Source organism: Lissotriton helveticus, chromosome 5_1, assembly GCF_964261635.1.
Source record: "Lissotriton helveticus chromosome 5_1, aLisHel1.1, whole genome shotgun sequence".
NCBI classification, from domain to species: Eukaryota; Metazoa; Chordata; class Amphibia; order Caudata; family Salamandridae; genus Lissotriton; species Lissotriton helveticus.
In genome coordinates, this window is record NC_136065.1 from 357,716,633 (window position 1) to 357,734,371 (window position 17,739).

The following is a 17,739-nucleotide window of genomic DNA, read 5'->3' on the forward strand; positions in this document are numbered from 1 at the left end:
TCACCTAAGGGAGCAGAAAAAAGGCGAGAGTCACTGATAGATGCGGTCAGTGGTCGTGGGGACCATGTGTGGGTCGGACGAGCTGGGCAGTGTGTACCCTGGAAAGGTAGCATGCGCTGTGAAGTCCACATAAACGCGCAAAGGCGCACGCGAGAGAGCAGGCGCACACATAAAATGCGGCAAAGGGACGAACCTTACCTGCCCTCTGCCCTCTGTAGATGCGCCAAGGACTCGGGCTCGGGCACTGGCAGCTGAACATTGACCTCGCCGAGACTACATGCCAAGTGTCCGGCGCCCCCTCTCTTATATGTCTGAGTGCGTGCATGAGCCCCTGGGCAAAAGAGGTAGCTCATTGTGGAGAGAATGGACCCCGCGCCCAGCCGGTGTTAAATCAGTCTGGTTAACCCCCAGGGACCCGTTCAGGCTTTGATCTGCGAGCTAAATCCGTGGTATCTAATTAATTGAGGTCAGGGGGCAGGCGCGAGCAGTGACCGGTCCGAAAAGCATGCTGGCCACAGGTCCGAGCCAGCTACTTGCCCAACACAAGAGGTCGCCTTCCAGGCAGGGCTTGCCAGCTCTCTGCCCACCGTGTCCTGATGTGGGGCAGCGCTGGGCTCGGAGCAGGCATGCCCTTAGCACATAGGGGCATCAGCAGGGCGAACTCACAGAGCTTACACCATCCAGCACAGCAGGAGACAGCACTGCAGCCGTGCCCTGTGCTTTCCACAACATCTGTCCAGGTGTCACTGACACCTCACAGGAGCTGAGAGGCCAGCGCGAATGCTGCAGGTGTCAGTTCAGACAGACCTTGAGAAGCCTCACAACACGGTGCATGGTGGAAAAACAAGTCTATCTATCTATCTATCTATCTATCTATCTATCTATCTATCTATCTATCTATCTATCTATCTATCTATCTATCTATCTATCTATCTATCTATCTATCTATCTATCTGTCTGTCTATCAATCTGTCTGTCTGTCAATCGGTCCATGTGTCTGGCTATCCATCTCTCAATGTATCTATCCATCAAATTAATTTAGATAAATATAATAGTAACATTTAAAACTGTGATCCTGCCATACTAACACACATAACATTAATCTCAATGTCAAAGTAAAATGGAATGCTTATATATATATATATATATATATATATATATATATATATATATATATATATATATATATATATATATATATATATAATATATATATACATATATATATATATATATATATATATATATATATATATATATATATCATGCAATTCACTCACTTTGACATTAAGCTCAATTTTATATTAAACATATATATGTTTCAAAAATTGGTGAGAATAATAAAATTATGATGTAAAACATCAAATACACATGAGCGGATGCAAGCTGGCCACCTCTCTGCAAGGTAATATTTTCATGCATACACCACATTCCCATATATGCACACGCTTACCATGCATAAATAAATATAAATATCCTGAGTGAAAGATTCATGCAAACAAGACCAAGTGTAAACGCGTAGCATCCTCCGCGCCAGACGCGCATCCCTACAGTCATCAGCATAGTCACCTTCCTGCAGAGGTGCCTCGGTCCGGACAGAGTGTCCAGTGGCTGGCCGGAGCGCGCAGGCTGTGCCGCACACACAGAGCGCCGAGTTTCTCTTAAAGGGGCAGCGCAGGGGAGAGAAACAGCACGCCGGCCTGAGATGGTGCTGAGGAGAAGGGGGAGGGGGCGGGGGAGATGAGTGTTCAGGAGAAGAGGATAGGACAGAGCGGGGAAAGTGGCGCTGATGAATACACTGGAAAGTTTTTTTGGCCCTGTCGAGGGTGTCAGATGGAAGGGCTCTGGTGCGCATGTGCGAAGGTGTCCAAACTGACAATGCTGGGGAGATGAAGATAGTGTATTAGCTGCTTCTGGGCTCGAGGAGGCGGAGAGGCATCCACACCAGCCGGCGACATGCGATCCAAGGCGCGGGCGAGGAAGCTGGCGAAAAGTAAGTCTTTCTTCTTTCCCTCTGCTTCTGCCTTTGAACCTGACCCCCGGGGGGCAGCGGCTGGCCAGGGGGCCTGACCTGAGGAGGAGGCGTGCAGCCCCCCCCCCAGGTCTGGCGGACCCCCAGGCAGATGATCACCGGTGCCCTGGCGCTGCCGAGAGCTGGGCACACACATGCACGCGCTGCAGGCTCGGGGACGCTGCCCGCGAGCCCTGCAGAGGATTCCTGGCTGTGTTTTTAGGGGTGAGCATTTAGGGGACCCCCGGACGCCCCGGTCCGCAGCTGAGGCGAGGAGAGAATGGGGAATATCTGTATAGGCGAAAGTTATTTGAAAGTTGACGGAAGGCAGGGGAACTTTTTTTATTGCGCTGTTCCAAGTCTTGTGAAATAATGTTCCATGCTTTAGAAATAGTGGGCGCTCGAGCTCTGCCCAGGAGAGGCAAAGGGGAGAGCGCGGAGGAAGGAACTGGAGCAGATGAGAGAGAGAGAGACAGACAGAGGGTGAGACGGGGAGAGACAGATGAGAGACAGAGGCGAGAGAGGGGGATTCGGACAGGAGAAGAGACACGCTGTGCGACAGGGGCAGGATGGCAGAGGGTGAGATGCAGCAGAAGGGAGAGAGAGAGAGAGAGAGAGGAGCGACAGAGGCGAGGGAGCGCTTTAGAAATGAGAGAAAAGACGGGCAATGGGGCAGTGACAGGGGCAAGAGAGAAGAAAACAGAGCCGGAGCAGATGGGGGAGAGAGACAGGCAGCAAGGAGAGAGAGCGAGCCGAGAGAGAGCGAGGAAGGAGCCAGAAGAGACTTAAGAGACACGAAAAGACAGGCAAAGAGGCAGCGGCATGGGAAAGACAGGGAGTGACTGTGAAGCTGTGAGACAGAAATGAGAGGGGGCATTGAAAAGAATAAGAGAGTGACATAGAGATAACGACAGGAAAGAGACAGCCAGTAAAGGAATGAACTTGAGTGAAGAGAGAGCAGACAGAGAAATAGACAGGCACAGACTGGTGGCAGTGACAGGGGAGAGCAGAGGAATGAGCGTGAGGCGTTGAAGAGGGGGAGGAGACAGAGGGAGACAGGCCTACAACAGCTACAGATCCGAGGCAAGGAGGGAGACATGGGCAGGGGAGAGACTGCCAGGGAGAGAGAGAGTGCACAGGCAGGCTGCAGGAACATAGAAGGGGGCGTGGTAGCCGCAGAGAACTGTACACAGTAAAACAGCTGAGAGGAGTGGAGTGAGATGGAAAGAGACACCCAAAATGAGAGCATAAGAGAGTGGTGGGAGAGAAGAATATATAGACAGATAGGGTAAGAAGAGGCGAAATAAATAAATGAAGGGAGAGAGCGTGCTTATGCGGCATTTAGACAGCGATGCAAATCAAGAAGACGGGGGAAGGGGGGGAGGGCGACAATGAGAGAGATTACAGCAGAGACACCAGAAGAAAAGAGAGAGTGGGACGAAGGAAGAGTGAGTGATACAGGGAGGGAGACTGAGAGAGACAAGGAGGGGCAGAGACAGCGCGTGAGGCAGCCTGGGGGACTGGGGCAGTGTCTGGTGTAGTAAGAGTGACACACAGATACAGAGACAGCAACGAGAGTGAGCGCCAAATCGGAATGAGAGAGACAGTCGCTGGGGACAGACAGCCTGAAAATAGTATTTCAATACAATCATTTCATTCTTAAAACACGATTTTCTCAGACACATTGAACAGAGGTTCGCACTCGAGAAAGTGGGATCATACCTGACTGACACGATTCACTTTTTAGGGCAATAATAAAGGAAAGCATTTTTTTTTGGGGGGGGGGGGTGTTACATTCCATCAGACGCGCATATGACACTGTTTTTTTTCCTACTTGTAATCGAGGGGACTGTTTTGTTTGCGATGTTTCTTTTCCCTTTCTCAGGTTCCGATCCACGGCGTGGTTTTGTTGCCGGCTGGGGGTGCGGTTGATTTTTGTATTTTCTTGTTTTCTTTCCACGGGATGCTGTTGACAGACTGAACTGTGCACATGCATGGGGGTACACGTGTGTTCCTCTGTGGTTGGGTACGTGGGACGCTTCCCCAGGACTCGAGAGCTTGCGTCTTAAAGCTTTCAGTTTCTCTTTCAGTTTGCTTGAGCGCACACAACAGGACCGCTTGTCTACAGTTTTGTTTAACCTTTTCACTCAATTTTCGGTCAGAATCTTATTTTCTCATAGAGTGAACCTTAATACTAAAGTGTACGATTTTGTTCTAAATAATGTCTTATTGTTTTAACTACAATCGGTAATGGCTGGTCCGCCTTACAAGCACGTTTCTTTCCCATTACAACCCACACTCCTTGCCCGGCTGCAGCATTACACCCAGGGTCATCACAGGGCTGACCTTGCCCCTGGTGCGGGAAGAGGGCATCAGCTGGCAAACCAGGGAGCTCCCTCAGACCTCGGAGCGCCAATTGGCTCTGAAATGAAAGGCCACTTCGCCGCACACACGGTGTACACACTGAATCCAGCTGCTGAAACGTTATTCATCTGTGCGTTCACACTTGTAATCAAAAGCCCGGGCCAACCGCGTAATGGCCCGACCACTCACGTCCGATTCCAGGCCGAATTGTAATGCAACAAACATTGTGGGGGCTGATCGTGTGTCTTGTTCTGCAGAGAGCTTTCTGTTTTCACAAGCTAGAAAGAAACCGGGACCGAAAAAAAACTTTAAAATATGTGATACCCAGCTGTTCAAAAACTGATAGGCATGGTTTCATTCTTCTTGAATCCGGTTATCATTTCAAAAACAGTAGTTTTCTTGAAAATTCAATATTTGAAAAAGTACGAGTCGCAAAAAACATAGAATAAAAAAGTTAATTTTCGAAATGCATTGCTTTACACATCTGTTTTTCACACGACTTTTAACGTGCATACCCATTGATGCAATTTAGGGTTGCAGGCATGTGTCTATGTATATAGTTATATATGTGTGTACATATATGCTTACATTCATGTTTATTTTCCTGCAAGCACACTCACACGCTTAGACAACCTTCATAAATGTTAGTTTGTCTATCATCTACGTCGAGTTTGTGAAGCCGCGTCTTGCCGGCAACGTGAACAGTCCTAGCGTGTTTGTAGGCTTTATGGTAACTGATTTGTTATGTGACCTTGAAGTCGTGTGTAATTTATACCGGGCATGATTCTTTTTTTTTCTTTTTTTTGGGGGGTTTGTCTTCAAGAAAACCTTTATCACCTCCACGTGGTCGATGCAAAATCATGGCCCGTTGGCTTTTGAAACTTTTAATCTTGGAGGATTCGCTGGTTATAATTGCGCGGTAGCATATATTTTTTCAACACAGGCCCTTCATCCGTGAGAAAATATAATCTAAGGTTTGAAACTCAGGAAAGCATATAGTGTAGCTGTGTTTGATAAGGAAACTACATCATGAGAAGCCGAAAATGCCTGTTATTTAGAGCAGGCCAAAATATTGTTGTGGGACAAATTGTAGATTCACTTTCTGTAGATCCGCGAGCCTCCTGCGCGCGTTCGGACTACCGCGAGCGCTTTGCTGGGTGAAAATCCGCCGGTCCGAATGGACGTCACGTGCGTTACTTAATATACTGCTGTAAATTGCACACACACAAAAAAAATAGAGTTGAATTCTCTGTGTTGTTGGAAGTGACTTCTAATGCGTGCCTCGGGCGCTTGCAGCCCCCAACATTGATTAACATCAGGTGTTGTATATAAGGCAGGGCCCGGCAGTTTATGGGGTTGGCGAGTAGGATTTTCGGGGTCACAGTTCAAAACAGTAGCCCCCGGCTAGTGTTTCCGCACTTCCCCTGAGCATACCTTTGGAAGCAGTCGGTGCGCTGCGTGTGCCTGAGCGCGCATTCGCTTTGTTTATTTTCATTTTTGTAGCCAGTGACTTCATTACATTACCGTGCAAGCGTTAAATGTGTATGCGTGCGCACGTGCTCGGTGCAAATCTTTTACTGAGAGTTTAAATTGGGCTCAGATCTTGTCGAAAGGCGCAGCTCGTGTGCAGCTTTGCAGAGGCAGTGTGCCGTTGAAAGAGGCACAGGCGTGTTGCATAAATTGCCTGTCATTTGGCATCATGGCCGAGCGAAGGCCAGGCCCTCCTGGGAACCGGTCGCATTGCTGGACTCAATCTGCTTGGGTCCACAGTGGACAAAACTGAAACCACAGACCGCACGGAGAGCAAACTTCAACTGCAAGCCACACGAGGGCCAAACTTCAACTGCAAGCCTCGTGGGGGGAGGTAGAGAGTGAAATGCAAACACTAAGCCTACGAGGGCCAAACTGCAATTGCAAACCTCACCGGTGGGAGGAGCAAACTGAAGGCACAAAGCACACCACGGCCGAACAGCAACTGGAAACCGCTCCAGGGGAGAAGGGCAGCAAATACAAACAAAGCAGAGGCTAAACTGCAACTGCAAACCACACAGGGGCCAAACTGAAACCATAAACTGCACTAGTTACCAGGCCAAACTGCACACCAGACACAGGTGCCAAAATATAACTTCAAACCGTAGGGAGTAGAATTCATCCACAAAATGCACAAAGGTTATATCTCAAACATAAAGCATGCATGTGACAAATGACAACAGCCAAGCTGCAGGGTACGGCAAATTACGCAAAACAAACATAGTCCAGGCTTCGTCTAAAGCACGCACAGGGGCCAGACTGCAACCACAAGATGCACAGAGATTAAACTGCACCCATGCAACTGGTAATGGATACAAACCACACAACTGACGAATTGCTACTACAAGAGGACACATACTGAATCTGCAAAACACCCATATCCAAACCGCAACTACAAATTAGACGTAAGCCAACCTGCAAACATAAATCCTGTAAGCGTCAAAGTGTAACTTCATTATGCACAAAGGGCCAAAATGCAACTGCCAACCATGCCCTATCTACCGCAATAGGTGTTTTACATGCACCATCTCAACTTTTTTTCTTCACAACTTTTGAAGTTGTATTTGTTGAATGCAAGCACTTATGTCTGCAGGCACTGTAATAATGGATATTGATTTTAGTCATCGGCCATGTGCACATGATCAAACAACACTGTAGACACCCCAGGACTATAAGGAAAATTGTTTTCCTTTGCAAATGAATTGTTACATACCATGGGTGAGGCACCAAAAAGTATTTTCTCATGTCAGCTTTGCTGTACTGTGGCAACAAACTCGAATTTAACCTTTGCACTGTATTAATGAATGTGTGAACATGCGTTTATTAGTACAGTTTCTCTAAATACCTTATTATTGGGCCACATTTATTTTCACTGCGAAGCAGTAAAAATATTTAGGTGGAGATTATAGACAGTATAGATAGCTAGACTAGAGTGTTTGTGTGGGTGTGTGGTAGTAGAACACAGGAACACATATTTACAGATTCAAAATGGAAAGGTAAGAGCCTGACAGTGTTAGTGTGCATGCCTCTGCATGTGTGTCCGCTTGTGTGTACAGACTCATTTTGTTTTAAATGTATTTGATGACATTTCCCTGCTTTTTTAATTGCACTTTCTTACTCCTGAAAAGACACCAGTGCAATGCAAGCCAACTGGCAAATACACTTCCACTGTTGCTTCCTGAAAAAAAAACTCTGTAGTCCCAAAACATATGCATGTGTGCATGAATGTATAGAATGAGTGTGCAACCGGAAAAACACACTACAATTGTACGCTTCCTAGCCCACACTCACACAAGCACGCACCCTCTCTCCCACACACCAGACCTACACATGCTTTCTCTCTCTAGCTCGCACAACACACACCCTTTTCAGTTGTCGCAGCCCACATGTTGCCACACACATATGTGCTCTCTCTCACACAGGCATGTACATAGTGTCTCTATCTCTCCCTCGCTGTCTGACTGTCTGTTTCTCTCTCTGTCTGTCTCTCTCTCTCTCTAACGCACACCCAACAATAAAAGTGGGATGTGTTTTACTCCCACTGCTCAGAAGTACCTACATACAATTACAACTTTTGGCAGCTCTACAGCACATACTAGGGTCTCTTAAAAAAAACCTCTTGGATATCTGCATTCCCCTCCACGCCTGTTTCCATAAAGAAGGTGAATTAGATAGGTATTAAATTCTTCTAGGTTGCTCATACTCAGTCGGTTAAAACATGCAACACAAAACAACAGAGGAGTAACATGAAATCTGTAAGAAGGCTAGCATGCTGATTCGGGTGGCAGTGTTTGAACAGTGCTCGCAGCATTTGAGGCACAGTGTTTGGTGGCCAATGGCTTCTGGGAACTCCTGTTGCAGAGACACGATAATATTGAAAAGATACCTGAGGGTTGGTTGTGTGGGTAGCATGCTAAGGATATGACAGAGAGGGAGCGGGAGGCTGCTTGTCACGACAAAGCCCCCTGATACTTGTGAACACTTTGTTGCCAGTTTGGAGGTTGGGTAAAAGCCAGCCCCTTCCGTCGGTGGCCAGGGAGAATGACCCCTGTGTACAGCTCCGCCCCCTCGCCCAGCCATGTACCAGGCTTTAGAGATTGTCAGCCTAGGGTCAGAGATGGGTCTGCACTGTGCCCTTTTATTGGTCAGGTCCATTGGGGGAGGGGTCACATATGCAGTGCACAGGGATTTGGGAGAGAAAAGGTGAGTGAGATATCACTCTCTGGAATGGGGAGTATGTGTGTGTCACGCACACACCCTAGTCATGCAACACACTTCTTTACACAGGCGCACACACTCAACACCTACCTGTAGTCTGGTCTGTGTATTCCTGCACCTTAATCTTGCAATTAATATAAACAGTCTCACTTACATAGAGACATGTACAATCACAGGTAGGGGAGACAGAGCAAGTCTTTTCAATGAATATGCCTTTATAATGCACGTCTTTACAAAGAAAGGTAAGTATAGTCGAGGTAAGAGTGTGTCTTTATTTACACACACACACACACACACACACACACACACACACACACACATATATATATATATATATATATATATATATATATATATATATATATATATATATATATATATAAATATATTTATGTTAACTAATGGCAGTCACCAGTAGGTAGTTATAGTTAGGACCTCGTTTCTATTCAAAAAGCATTTATTCTTATGCCAATATCTTTGGCGCTGTTTGACAAATCTTCATGAAATTTTCAGAACTAGGGGTTCACTCAGGTCAGCTACTGTTTTGAAAGTTCCAGGGTGATTCGTAGAGCGGGGACATTTATGATGATGGGCCCTGGACACCGCCACCTCCCCGGGGCTCAATTTAAAAGTAATAAGTGGGGGGGGGGGGGCTCCTGCCCCTCCCCAAACTGCCCGGGGACCACCAACTACCTGGGGCAATGTTAATTAAGGGCAGGGATCCAAGCGGCCTGCCGTCCCAGGGGACCACCACCTCCCAGGGGCTATATTCACATTGGGAGAGGTGCCCTCCTGGTGCCTTCAATGGCCCTGGGGACCGCCACTCGAGGGCTGGCTCCAGCAATGTCTCAGGGTGCTCATCCCTGGGACATTGCAGTTTGCAATGACAGGGCAGGAGGGACAGGAAACCTGCTCTCGCTTCCACTAAGCAAAGCAGAGTTGCTTTTGGACAGGGGAAGCTGCATGTCAGCAGCTCCCCTTATTGAAAAGCAATACAGGGATTGCAGGGGCATTGGGGCTCCCCATGGTCCCCAGCAGTGAGGCCAGGCCCCAGGGGATGGGCCAAAAATGAACAAGGGGAGGTGGGACTTAATTGAAAGAAAACAAAGGGGGGGCACACGGCCACCCTCCAAAATTAAAAAAAAATAAAGGCTGCCCAAGCCCCAGGGGATGAGGTCCCCAGGGCCAAAAGTGGCCCAGGGAAGGGGGGCCATGAGGCCCCCACCTGTAAAGATTTAATAAAAAAATAACATAAGAGACACAGCACTGGTAATGGGATCCCCGGGACTTAAAAAGGCCTCAGGAGGAGGGCCACGCGGCCACCTCCTTTGAATGTATATTTTTTAATTAAAAACAAGTGGCCATGCCCCGGGGATGGAGACCCCAGGGCGAAATCGGCCTCGGGAGGGGGGTCATGCGGCCCCCTTCCCATTTTTTATGATAAAAAAAAACTTTAAATGGCAAAGGCTCTAGGGGATGGGGTCCCCAGGGCCCAATAAGTGATAAGAGAAGGGGGGGCAGACATCCCCCCTTCTAGTAATAAAAAAAGGAGATGCCAGCATCTCGCCGGAGGCCCCAACCCTTACCCAAACCACTATGCAAACACATCTCCTGGTGTGTTCTGGGTTGGGGGATTACGTCCCCTAGATCCATAAGGGTCCAACTAGCCCACCAGGTACCTCCAGTAATCCCCACACAGTGGGATTGCTGAGAGATGGTCTGAGGCCACGTCCCTTTTTACACCACTCTGCAAACGTGCCTCTTGGCGCACTGATGGTGGGGCAATGAGGTCCTCTTGTGTCCTGAAGACCTCAGGACTAAAGTGGACTCCTGCCCCCGAGCAGCAGTGCGCCAAGAGACGTGTTTGCAGAGTGGTGTAAAAAGAAGGTGGGCCTTCGACCACTCTTAGCAATCCAGCTGTGTGTGGCGTACTAGAGATAACAGGAGGGCTATTTGCCCCCCATGGACCCTCAGAAGGCAAGGGGACTTCATTCCCACACCAAGAGCGCACCAGGAGGCGCATTTGCAGAGTGGTGGAGACAGGGGGCGTGGCCTGTGTCAACCTCTCAGCAGTCCCACTATCTAGGGCTTACTGGAGGTATCAGGTAGGCTAGTTGGCCCCTAAGAACCCCCACAAGAGAAGGGGAATTCAATCCCCATCCAAAAGCACGCCAGGTGGAGTGTTTGCAGAGTGGTGGGCAAGGGGGCGTGGCCTGCTTGAGAACTTAGCAATCCTGCTGTGTGGGACTTACTGGAGGTAATAGGAGGGGTAGTTGGCCTCCAAAGATGTTCTTGGGGCTGACTACCCCACCTGTTACCTCCAATATGTCCCACACAGTGGGATTGCTAAGAGGCCTTCAGAGGCCACGCCCCCTTTCTCTACTACTCTGCGAATGCGCCTCCTGGCATACTACGGAATGGGGGATGAAGTCCACTTTACTCCTGAGGGACTTTGGGGGCCAAGAAGCCCTCCTGGTACCTCCTGTAAGTCCTACTCAGGGGAATTCCTGAGCGCTGGTCAGAGGCCCAGCACCCTTTCTCCACCACTCTGCAAACGCGGCTACTGGTTAAAGAAGCATTTGCAACTAAATAGGTTTTGCATTTTCAAGAGTTAGTGCTATTGGCGTAAATGTAAAAGTTTTATACTAATGTTTTTGGGAGTGAAATGGATGTATGTTGTGTGTAGTGGAGTTATGTGGTATGTTGTGCAGTGAAATTATGTGGATTGAAAGTATATGGTATTCAGTATATAGAAATTATGTAGAGTAGTATTATGTGTTATGGAGAGTAATTATGTGGTATGGTAGTCTTTGTTGTGAAGTGGTAACCTCAGGTTTAGTCTTCCTCGTTTCCACAGAAGCTAAACTATGAACTCAGTGAGACTAAAAAAAGAAGGAATCACTGAGGAGCACTTGTGGACCTAGTCAGAAGTAAGAGTAGGGCCACTGGAATTATGCGACTGTTAGGCTGCACCTAGTTTTGCATAATTATAAAATTTCCGCATTAGCCACATAATCCATCATCTGCTGCCTAATGTGCAGATTTGAACAAAAAGCCTTGTTTCTACCTCAAACGGTGCAAACCTTACCAAAAATGCAGCAACAAGTGTTACAGCATAGTGGAAGGCCCTTTGCAAACCTAGAATGGTCACCTGTTATTTATTGCAAATATGTGGGTATTAAATTGGTACTAATGGTGTGAAGCCACTCTTGCCTCTTTCTGCATTTCTGTTGCTTCTTTCCGCACCTTTCTTTTTTTTGCAGTTCTCTTGCCTCTTTCTGCACCTCTTTTGCCTCTTTCTCTACCCCTCAGCGCTCTTTCTGCACCTCTGTTGGTTCTTTCTGCACTTCTCTTGCTTATTTCTGCACCTCTGCACCTCTGTTCCTTATTTCTGCACGTATTTCGTATCTTTCTGCAACTCTCTTGCTTCTTTCTGCACCCCCTTGCCTCTTTCTCCACCCTTCTTCCCCCTTTCTGCATGTTTGATGCTTCTTTCTGCACTTCTCTTGCCTCTTTCCGCACCCCTCCTCCATCTTCCTGCACCTCTGTTGCTTCTTTCTGTACTTCTCTTGGTTCTTTTGCACCCCTCGTGCCTCTTTCTGCACCCTTTTCCTTCTTTCTGCACCTTTCTCGCCTCTCTCTGCACCTCTGTTCTTTCTTTCTGCACCTCTATTGCTTCTTTCTGTGCCCCACTTGCCTCTTTCACCACCCCTCTTACCCATTTCTGCATCTCTGTTGCTTGTTTCTGCACTTCTCTTTTCTCTTTCTCCACCCATGTTCCTTCTTTCTCCACCTCTGTTGTTTCTTTCTGCACCTCTATTGCTTCTTTCTGCACCCCTCATGCCTCTTTCACACCCCTATTCCCTCTTTCTTCACCCCTCTTGCCTCTTTCTGCACCTCTGTTTCTTCTTTCTGCACTTCTTTAGTTTCTTTCTGCACCCTCTTCCCTCTTTCTGCACCCTTCTTGCCTCCTTCTGTACCTCTCTTCTCTCTTTCTACAGTTCTCTTGCCTCTTTCTGTATCCCTGTTGCTTCTTCGTGCACTATTCTTGCCTCTTTCAGCACCCCTTTTGCCTCTGTGTGAACCTCCGTTCCTTCTTTCAGCACTTCTCTGGCCTCTTTCTGTACCCCGTTCCCTCTTTCTGTGCCTCTCTTGCCTGTTTCTTCACCCCTCGCCTTTTTCCGCACCCTGGTTCCCTCTTTGTGTATCTCTCTTGCCTGTTTCTGCAACTCTCTTGCCTCTTTCTGCATTTATCTTTCATCTTTCTGCACACCTCTTGCCTCTTTCTACTCCCCTCTTGCCTCTTTCTGCACTTCTCTTGTCTCTTTCTACACTTCTGTTGCCTCTTTCTTTACTTCTCTTACCTATCTCTGAACATTTCATACTCTTTCTGGATCTTCCTTGTTTTTTCTACCCTTCTCTTGCTTCTCTCTGTACTTCTCTCACCTGTTTCTATATTGAAATGGGAAGTGCAAGCTGTTAAGTTTAAAGGTCTGCATGCTCTTGTGACTGAGGTATACGTCTACTTGTGCATTTATTCTCACATGTGTTATGGATCTGAAGAAGATAGCTTAAAAAGCGTGTAGCTTCTCTTATAGGTGATCAAATCTTGTATGTTCTGCTCTGTCAATCGGTTGCACAGGCAGACATGTGATATTTGTATAGGTGTTATAAAGCCCCTCAAATGTACTATTGAATATGCATGTGTCCTTTTGGAGCAGAAAGAAATGCATGCATCTTCTTGTACACAAATTTGCAGAGTATGCTGTTTGAAACACAGATATTCAAGTTTTTGAATGTTTATTTTTATGTAGCATGTCACCAGGTAAAAGCAAAGACACATGCATGCATACCTTCACAAACTTGGTCAGACTTATAACAGTGATATGGTTAGGATTGCTGGTTTACATTTGGTAGGCCTAACATTATGAACAGTCAATGAATAGTGAACCTTCAAGAGAAAAGTGAGGTTTAAGACATCTTGGAAGAAGGACTAGTGATTAGGCTACATTGTATGAGTCTGTGGAAAGGTACAGTCGGAGTAGACCTCTTTCTGCACCTCTGTTGCTTCTTTCTGTACTTCAATTTCTTCTTTTTGCACCTTTCTTCCTCTTTCTGGACTTCTACTGCCTCTTTCTGCACTTCTGTTGCTTCTTTCTTCCTCTTTCTGTACATGTCCTACCTATGTAGGCATATTTAGAAATTAGAATTTAAAAAACCTTAGAAATTCACTGAAAAAACCATAGGTTTCAGGGACGTTATAGTTAGAAATTAGCATTTAAAAAACCTTAGAAATTCACTAAATAAACGACAGGTTTAAGGGACGTTATACTTAGTTGAACATTTCACTCGTACAAAACCAGAGAAATTTGGCCGTTATAGTTAGTTGAGCTAACTATAACTCGCAACCCTGTAATTCACTGCTGATGACGCCACATATTACGTCACTCATGGCATGGTCAGTGACATCACTGATGACATCTCAAATAACATCACTGATGACATCATCCATGTGATCATCTGATGCACCTCCCCCTACCCTAATTTAATTTTTGATACACCCACTCCAAAAAACAGACTACCATTCTCAAAACAATAGACACACCAATACCAATTAGTACACACACATCCACTCACACATACAGTCACTCATACATACAGACACTCATCAATACAGCCACTATCATATGCACTCATACACCCAGAGACACTCACACACTGCCACTCACCCACAGAGTTATTTACACATCTAGTGAGTCATGCAAAGAATCAATCACACTCCCATTTACTCACCTATACAGTCAGTCATGCACCTACTAAATCATCCATTCAGAGACTCATACACCCATTCATTCCTGAATACACCTTGGCATGCATATATATATATATATAGCCCACCGCTGCAAAGGGCCAGATCAGCTTAGCGCCAAAACTTTCTTTGGATATATATATATATATATATATATATATATATATATATATATATATATATATATATATATATGATATATATTTCATCATCCAGTGACTGTGTTTCTGTAAAGTTTAAATGTTTTAAATATATATATATATATATATATATATATATATATATATATATATATATATATATATACATATATATATATATATATATTTATTTATTTATTTAAAACATATTTAAACTTTACAGAAACACAGTCACTGGATGATGTCATCAGTGATGTCATTTGAGATGTGAGTTCAAATGAACACACACACATGGATGGATGGATGAATGCATGGCAAAACACAACGAACCCGAAGTTGGAGGTTGAGTCTCAACCTGCTGGGTGCCAATGTACACACCGTGTATTCTTTCAGACCGATGTAACTACTCTGTAAATAAACAGGTGGTTCCTTTGTTGTCGGGCAGCAACACATTCGCAGGTAACTTTGAAAGAAGAGCACAGTTGTGGCTAGCCACAGGTTGGATGTTGATAGGAACTCTACCCGGATCCAGATGAGAGAAACCTGCAACTGTTGCTGCTTCTGACTGCAGGGCAAGCCACGGAAAGGACCCTTCCCTTTCTTTTTTTTCATTCTTTCTTCTCATGTCTTTTCATTTCTACCCTTTGAATCTTTCTTTTCTCTCTGTCTCCAAACCCCCCCGCCCAGGACAGAAATGGGCATTGTTTAACTTCCTATGCCCTTCTGATCTAATTTCCGCACACAATCTTGCTCTTCAATCTCCCTTCAAGCACTTTCAGTCTCCCAGAGTTGCTTAAAATACAACGAATATGCTGCCATGTCAATAAGGTCGGGCATATATTCTTTTGCAAATCTATTTTCCTTAAAATTGTAAAAGTGCAAAATATTAAAACACATTTGTTATTAGTTTTCTGTTAAAGCTGCTGGTTCAAAAGCAGCACTTCCGGTGGCTCCTGTTTTCCAGCAGGGTTTCACACATGTTTAGGTGTGAGCTATTCTCCCTTTCTCATTGATTTCACGATCAGGCCTGCAACTGCATAATAATGAAATTGGATTGCTTAATTACCAAAGGACCTGTGTCCTGAGGGCCACTCCAAAGTGCTTCGAGGAAAACTCAAAACGAAAGCGCTTAAAAATGCCAATTTATGTCCAGAAACGCAGGAGAGATCACCTAAAGCGAGCTGTGAATATCAATGGCGGCTGCCAACTACGGAGAGTGGTGAGGCGGGCAAACACCAGTGGGGGGTGCATGCACCCAAACAATGAACTAACTAAATTTCCAACATGCATTACATTATCTTTTTAAAGTTAAAATGTTTAACCTTAAAAGCGTAATGTAATGCAAGTAGTCGATTTAGTACACATTAGCAAATTAAATACCCAAAAAAATATATATAGAGAATTTACTTACCTTGCTGCATGTCTTCGCTCCGGTCCCAGTGTTCTTCTCTCATCCAGCCCAGCGAATCCCCCAAACCCATCCTTACCCTGCACTCATGGTTTTAACCAGCATGTGAGAAGAGCCAGGGTTGGATGGAGAGGGCTCTCTCAGCGTTCCTTCTGGTATTGGAGGCCTCTAAATGCTCTCCACCCAGCTGTCTACGACAGGTGGGTAGAGAGGTTTAAAGTGTGCATGTCTGCCTGGCCGTCGCAAGACAGCCAGCCAAAGTGACTTGTGCACTTTAAACTTAAGTGCCCAGCCCACCACTCCTCCCTGCTGTTGCTACTCAGCAGCGGATGGCCCCACCCCGTTCTGACACTCAGCTCGGGATACAGATTAGTGAAAAATAAAATGGTAATATATGAACTTTATCACCATTTTATTTTTCCTCTCTGGGGTATTTTTATCAGTGGGGCGATACTCATCTGCCCTAATGGAGGAGCCACTCCTGGTGAATAACATTTAAGGCCACCTCATGAGCCCAGCAGTGCCTTCCAGTAGGAAAACTGCAGCTCTGGTCACAAGGAAACCATCCTTATTTGAGAAGCTAAACAAGTTTATTTGCAAGTATGTGGTGAAATTGGGCAGTTCCTGGTCCAACAGGGGTCTTAACAGACCACTTTTATTAGTACCAGTAGACCACACAACCCCCTCTCCCCCATTTACCAGTCAAGCAGGATGGCTTGTTTAAGAAGATGTTGAATAGACCAGTGGATTGAGCTCCTTCTAGAAAGAGCTGTGTGCAACCTGCAGGCTATAGATTTAACTCACAACTCAGACATTCATCTTTATGAGGACGATGAAATAGGTATCACTCAGTATGGTCATACGACTACTAATTCTTTAAATGCTAAAAGTCAATATATTTCTGGTGCCCCATGTGCTCATGTTCAAGATTATATACAAGGGGCCTGATTCACACAGTTAAATTTACACTTTTATGTACATTTATGAGTGTTTTCTATTCACAAAGGTATTTTACGAGTAGTGTCTTACAACTGTGTAGCCTCTGCACAGAGAAAATCCTATCTTTTTATGTGTGGAGACTCCATAGTCATAAAGATAGTACTCATAAAAATACTTTTGTGAATAGCAAACAATTGTAAATTGAGACAAAAGTGAAAGTTTGCCTTTGTGAATCAGGCCCTACAAGCGTAATTTTACTACTAGTAGAAATATTACACTTGCCGTTGGTGAATATTAAAACATTAGTAAAGTTACTACTGGAATTGTAAGCTTATACAAAGTGTAAATGTAACTTTATGAATTAGGCCCAAGTTACTCAAATCCCTTTAGACATAAGCCTTTTAGCTTAAAGACCATGGGCCATATGTATCAAAGCCAAATTGAATTCGCAAACGCCGAAATTCGCAGAATTTCGGCATTTGCGAATGCAATTTGGACAAATGGTATGCATCAAGGAAATCTGCTTTAAAAATAAGGAATCGCAAAATATGCGATTCCTTATCTTGCGATTGCATTTAAGGAATCGCAAATTTTGCGATTCCTTAAATGCAATGTAAGAAGCTAAAAAAATTAGCAAATTGGCCTTAAGGAATCGCAAATTACCACCCACTTCTAGTTGAGGGTAAGTTGCAAATTCCTTTCAAAATGCATATTGTTTCATTTTTCTAAGTGCCATGTAACGCACATACGTGCCCTTAGGGTATGTATGTGCGCCACATGTTCACCCATGCAGAATTCAGGGGTGCAACAGGGTGTCCTT

The 17,739-nt window shown here is 45.5% G+C and overlaps 1 protein-coding gene across 2 annotated transcripts in view; it reads left to right on the forward strand.

The window, feature by feature from the left end:
• The first annotated feature begins 1,887 nt into the window (after nucleotides 1–1,887).
• The window catches only part of PRDM16 (PR/SET domain 16), a 1,067,934-nt gene continuing 1,052,082 nt past the window's right edge, over nucleotides 1,888–17,739 (forward strand). For both annotated transcript variants that reach the window (XM_078642479.1, XM_078642478.1), the window contains exon 1: nucleotides 1,888–1,993. In XM_078642479.1, coding sequence (XP_078498605.1) covers nucleotides 1,957–1,993 — 37 coding nt within the window. In that variant the 5' untranslated portion in view covers nucleotides 1,888–1,956. The remainder of the gene's footprint in view (nucleotides 1,994–17,739) is intronic.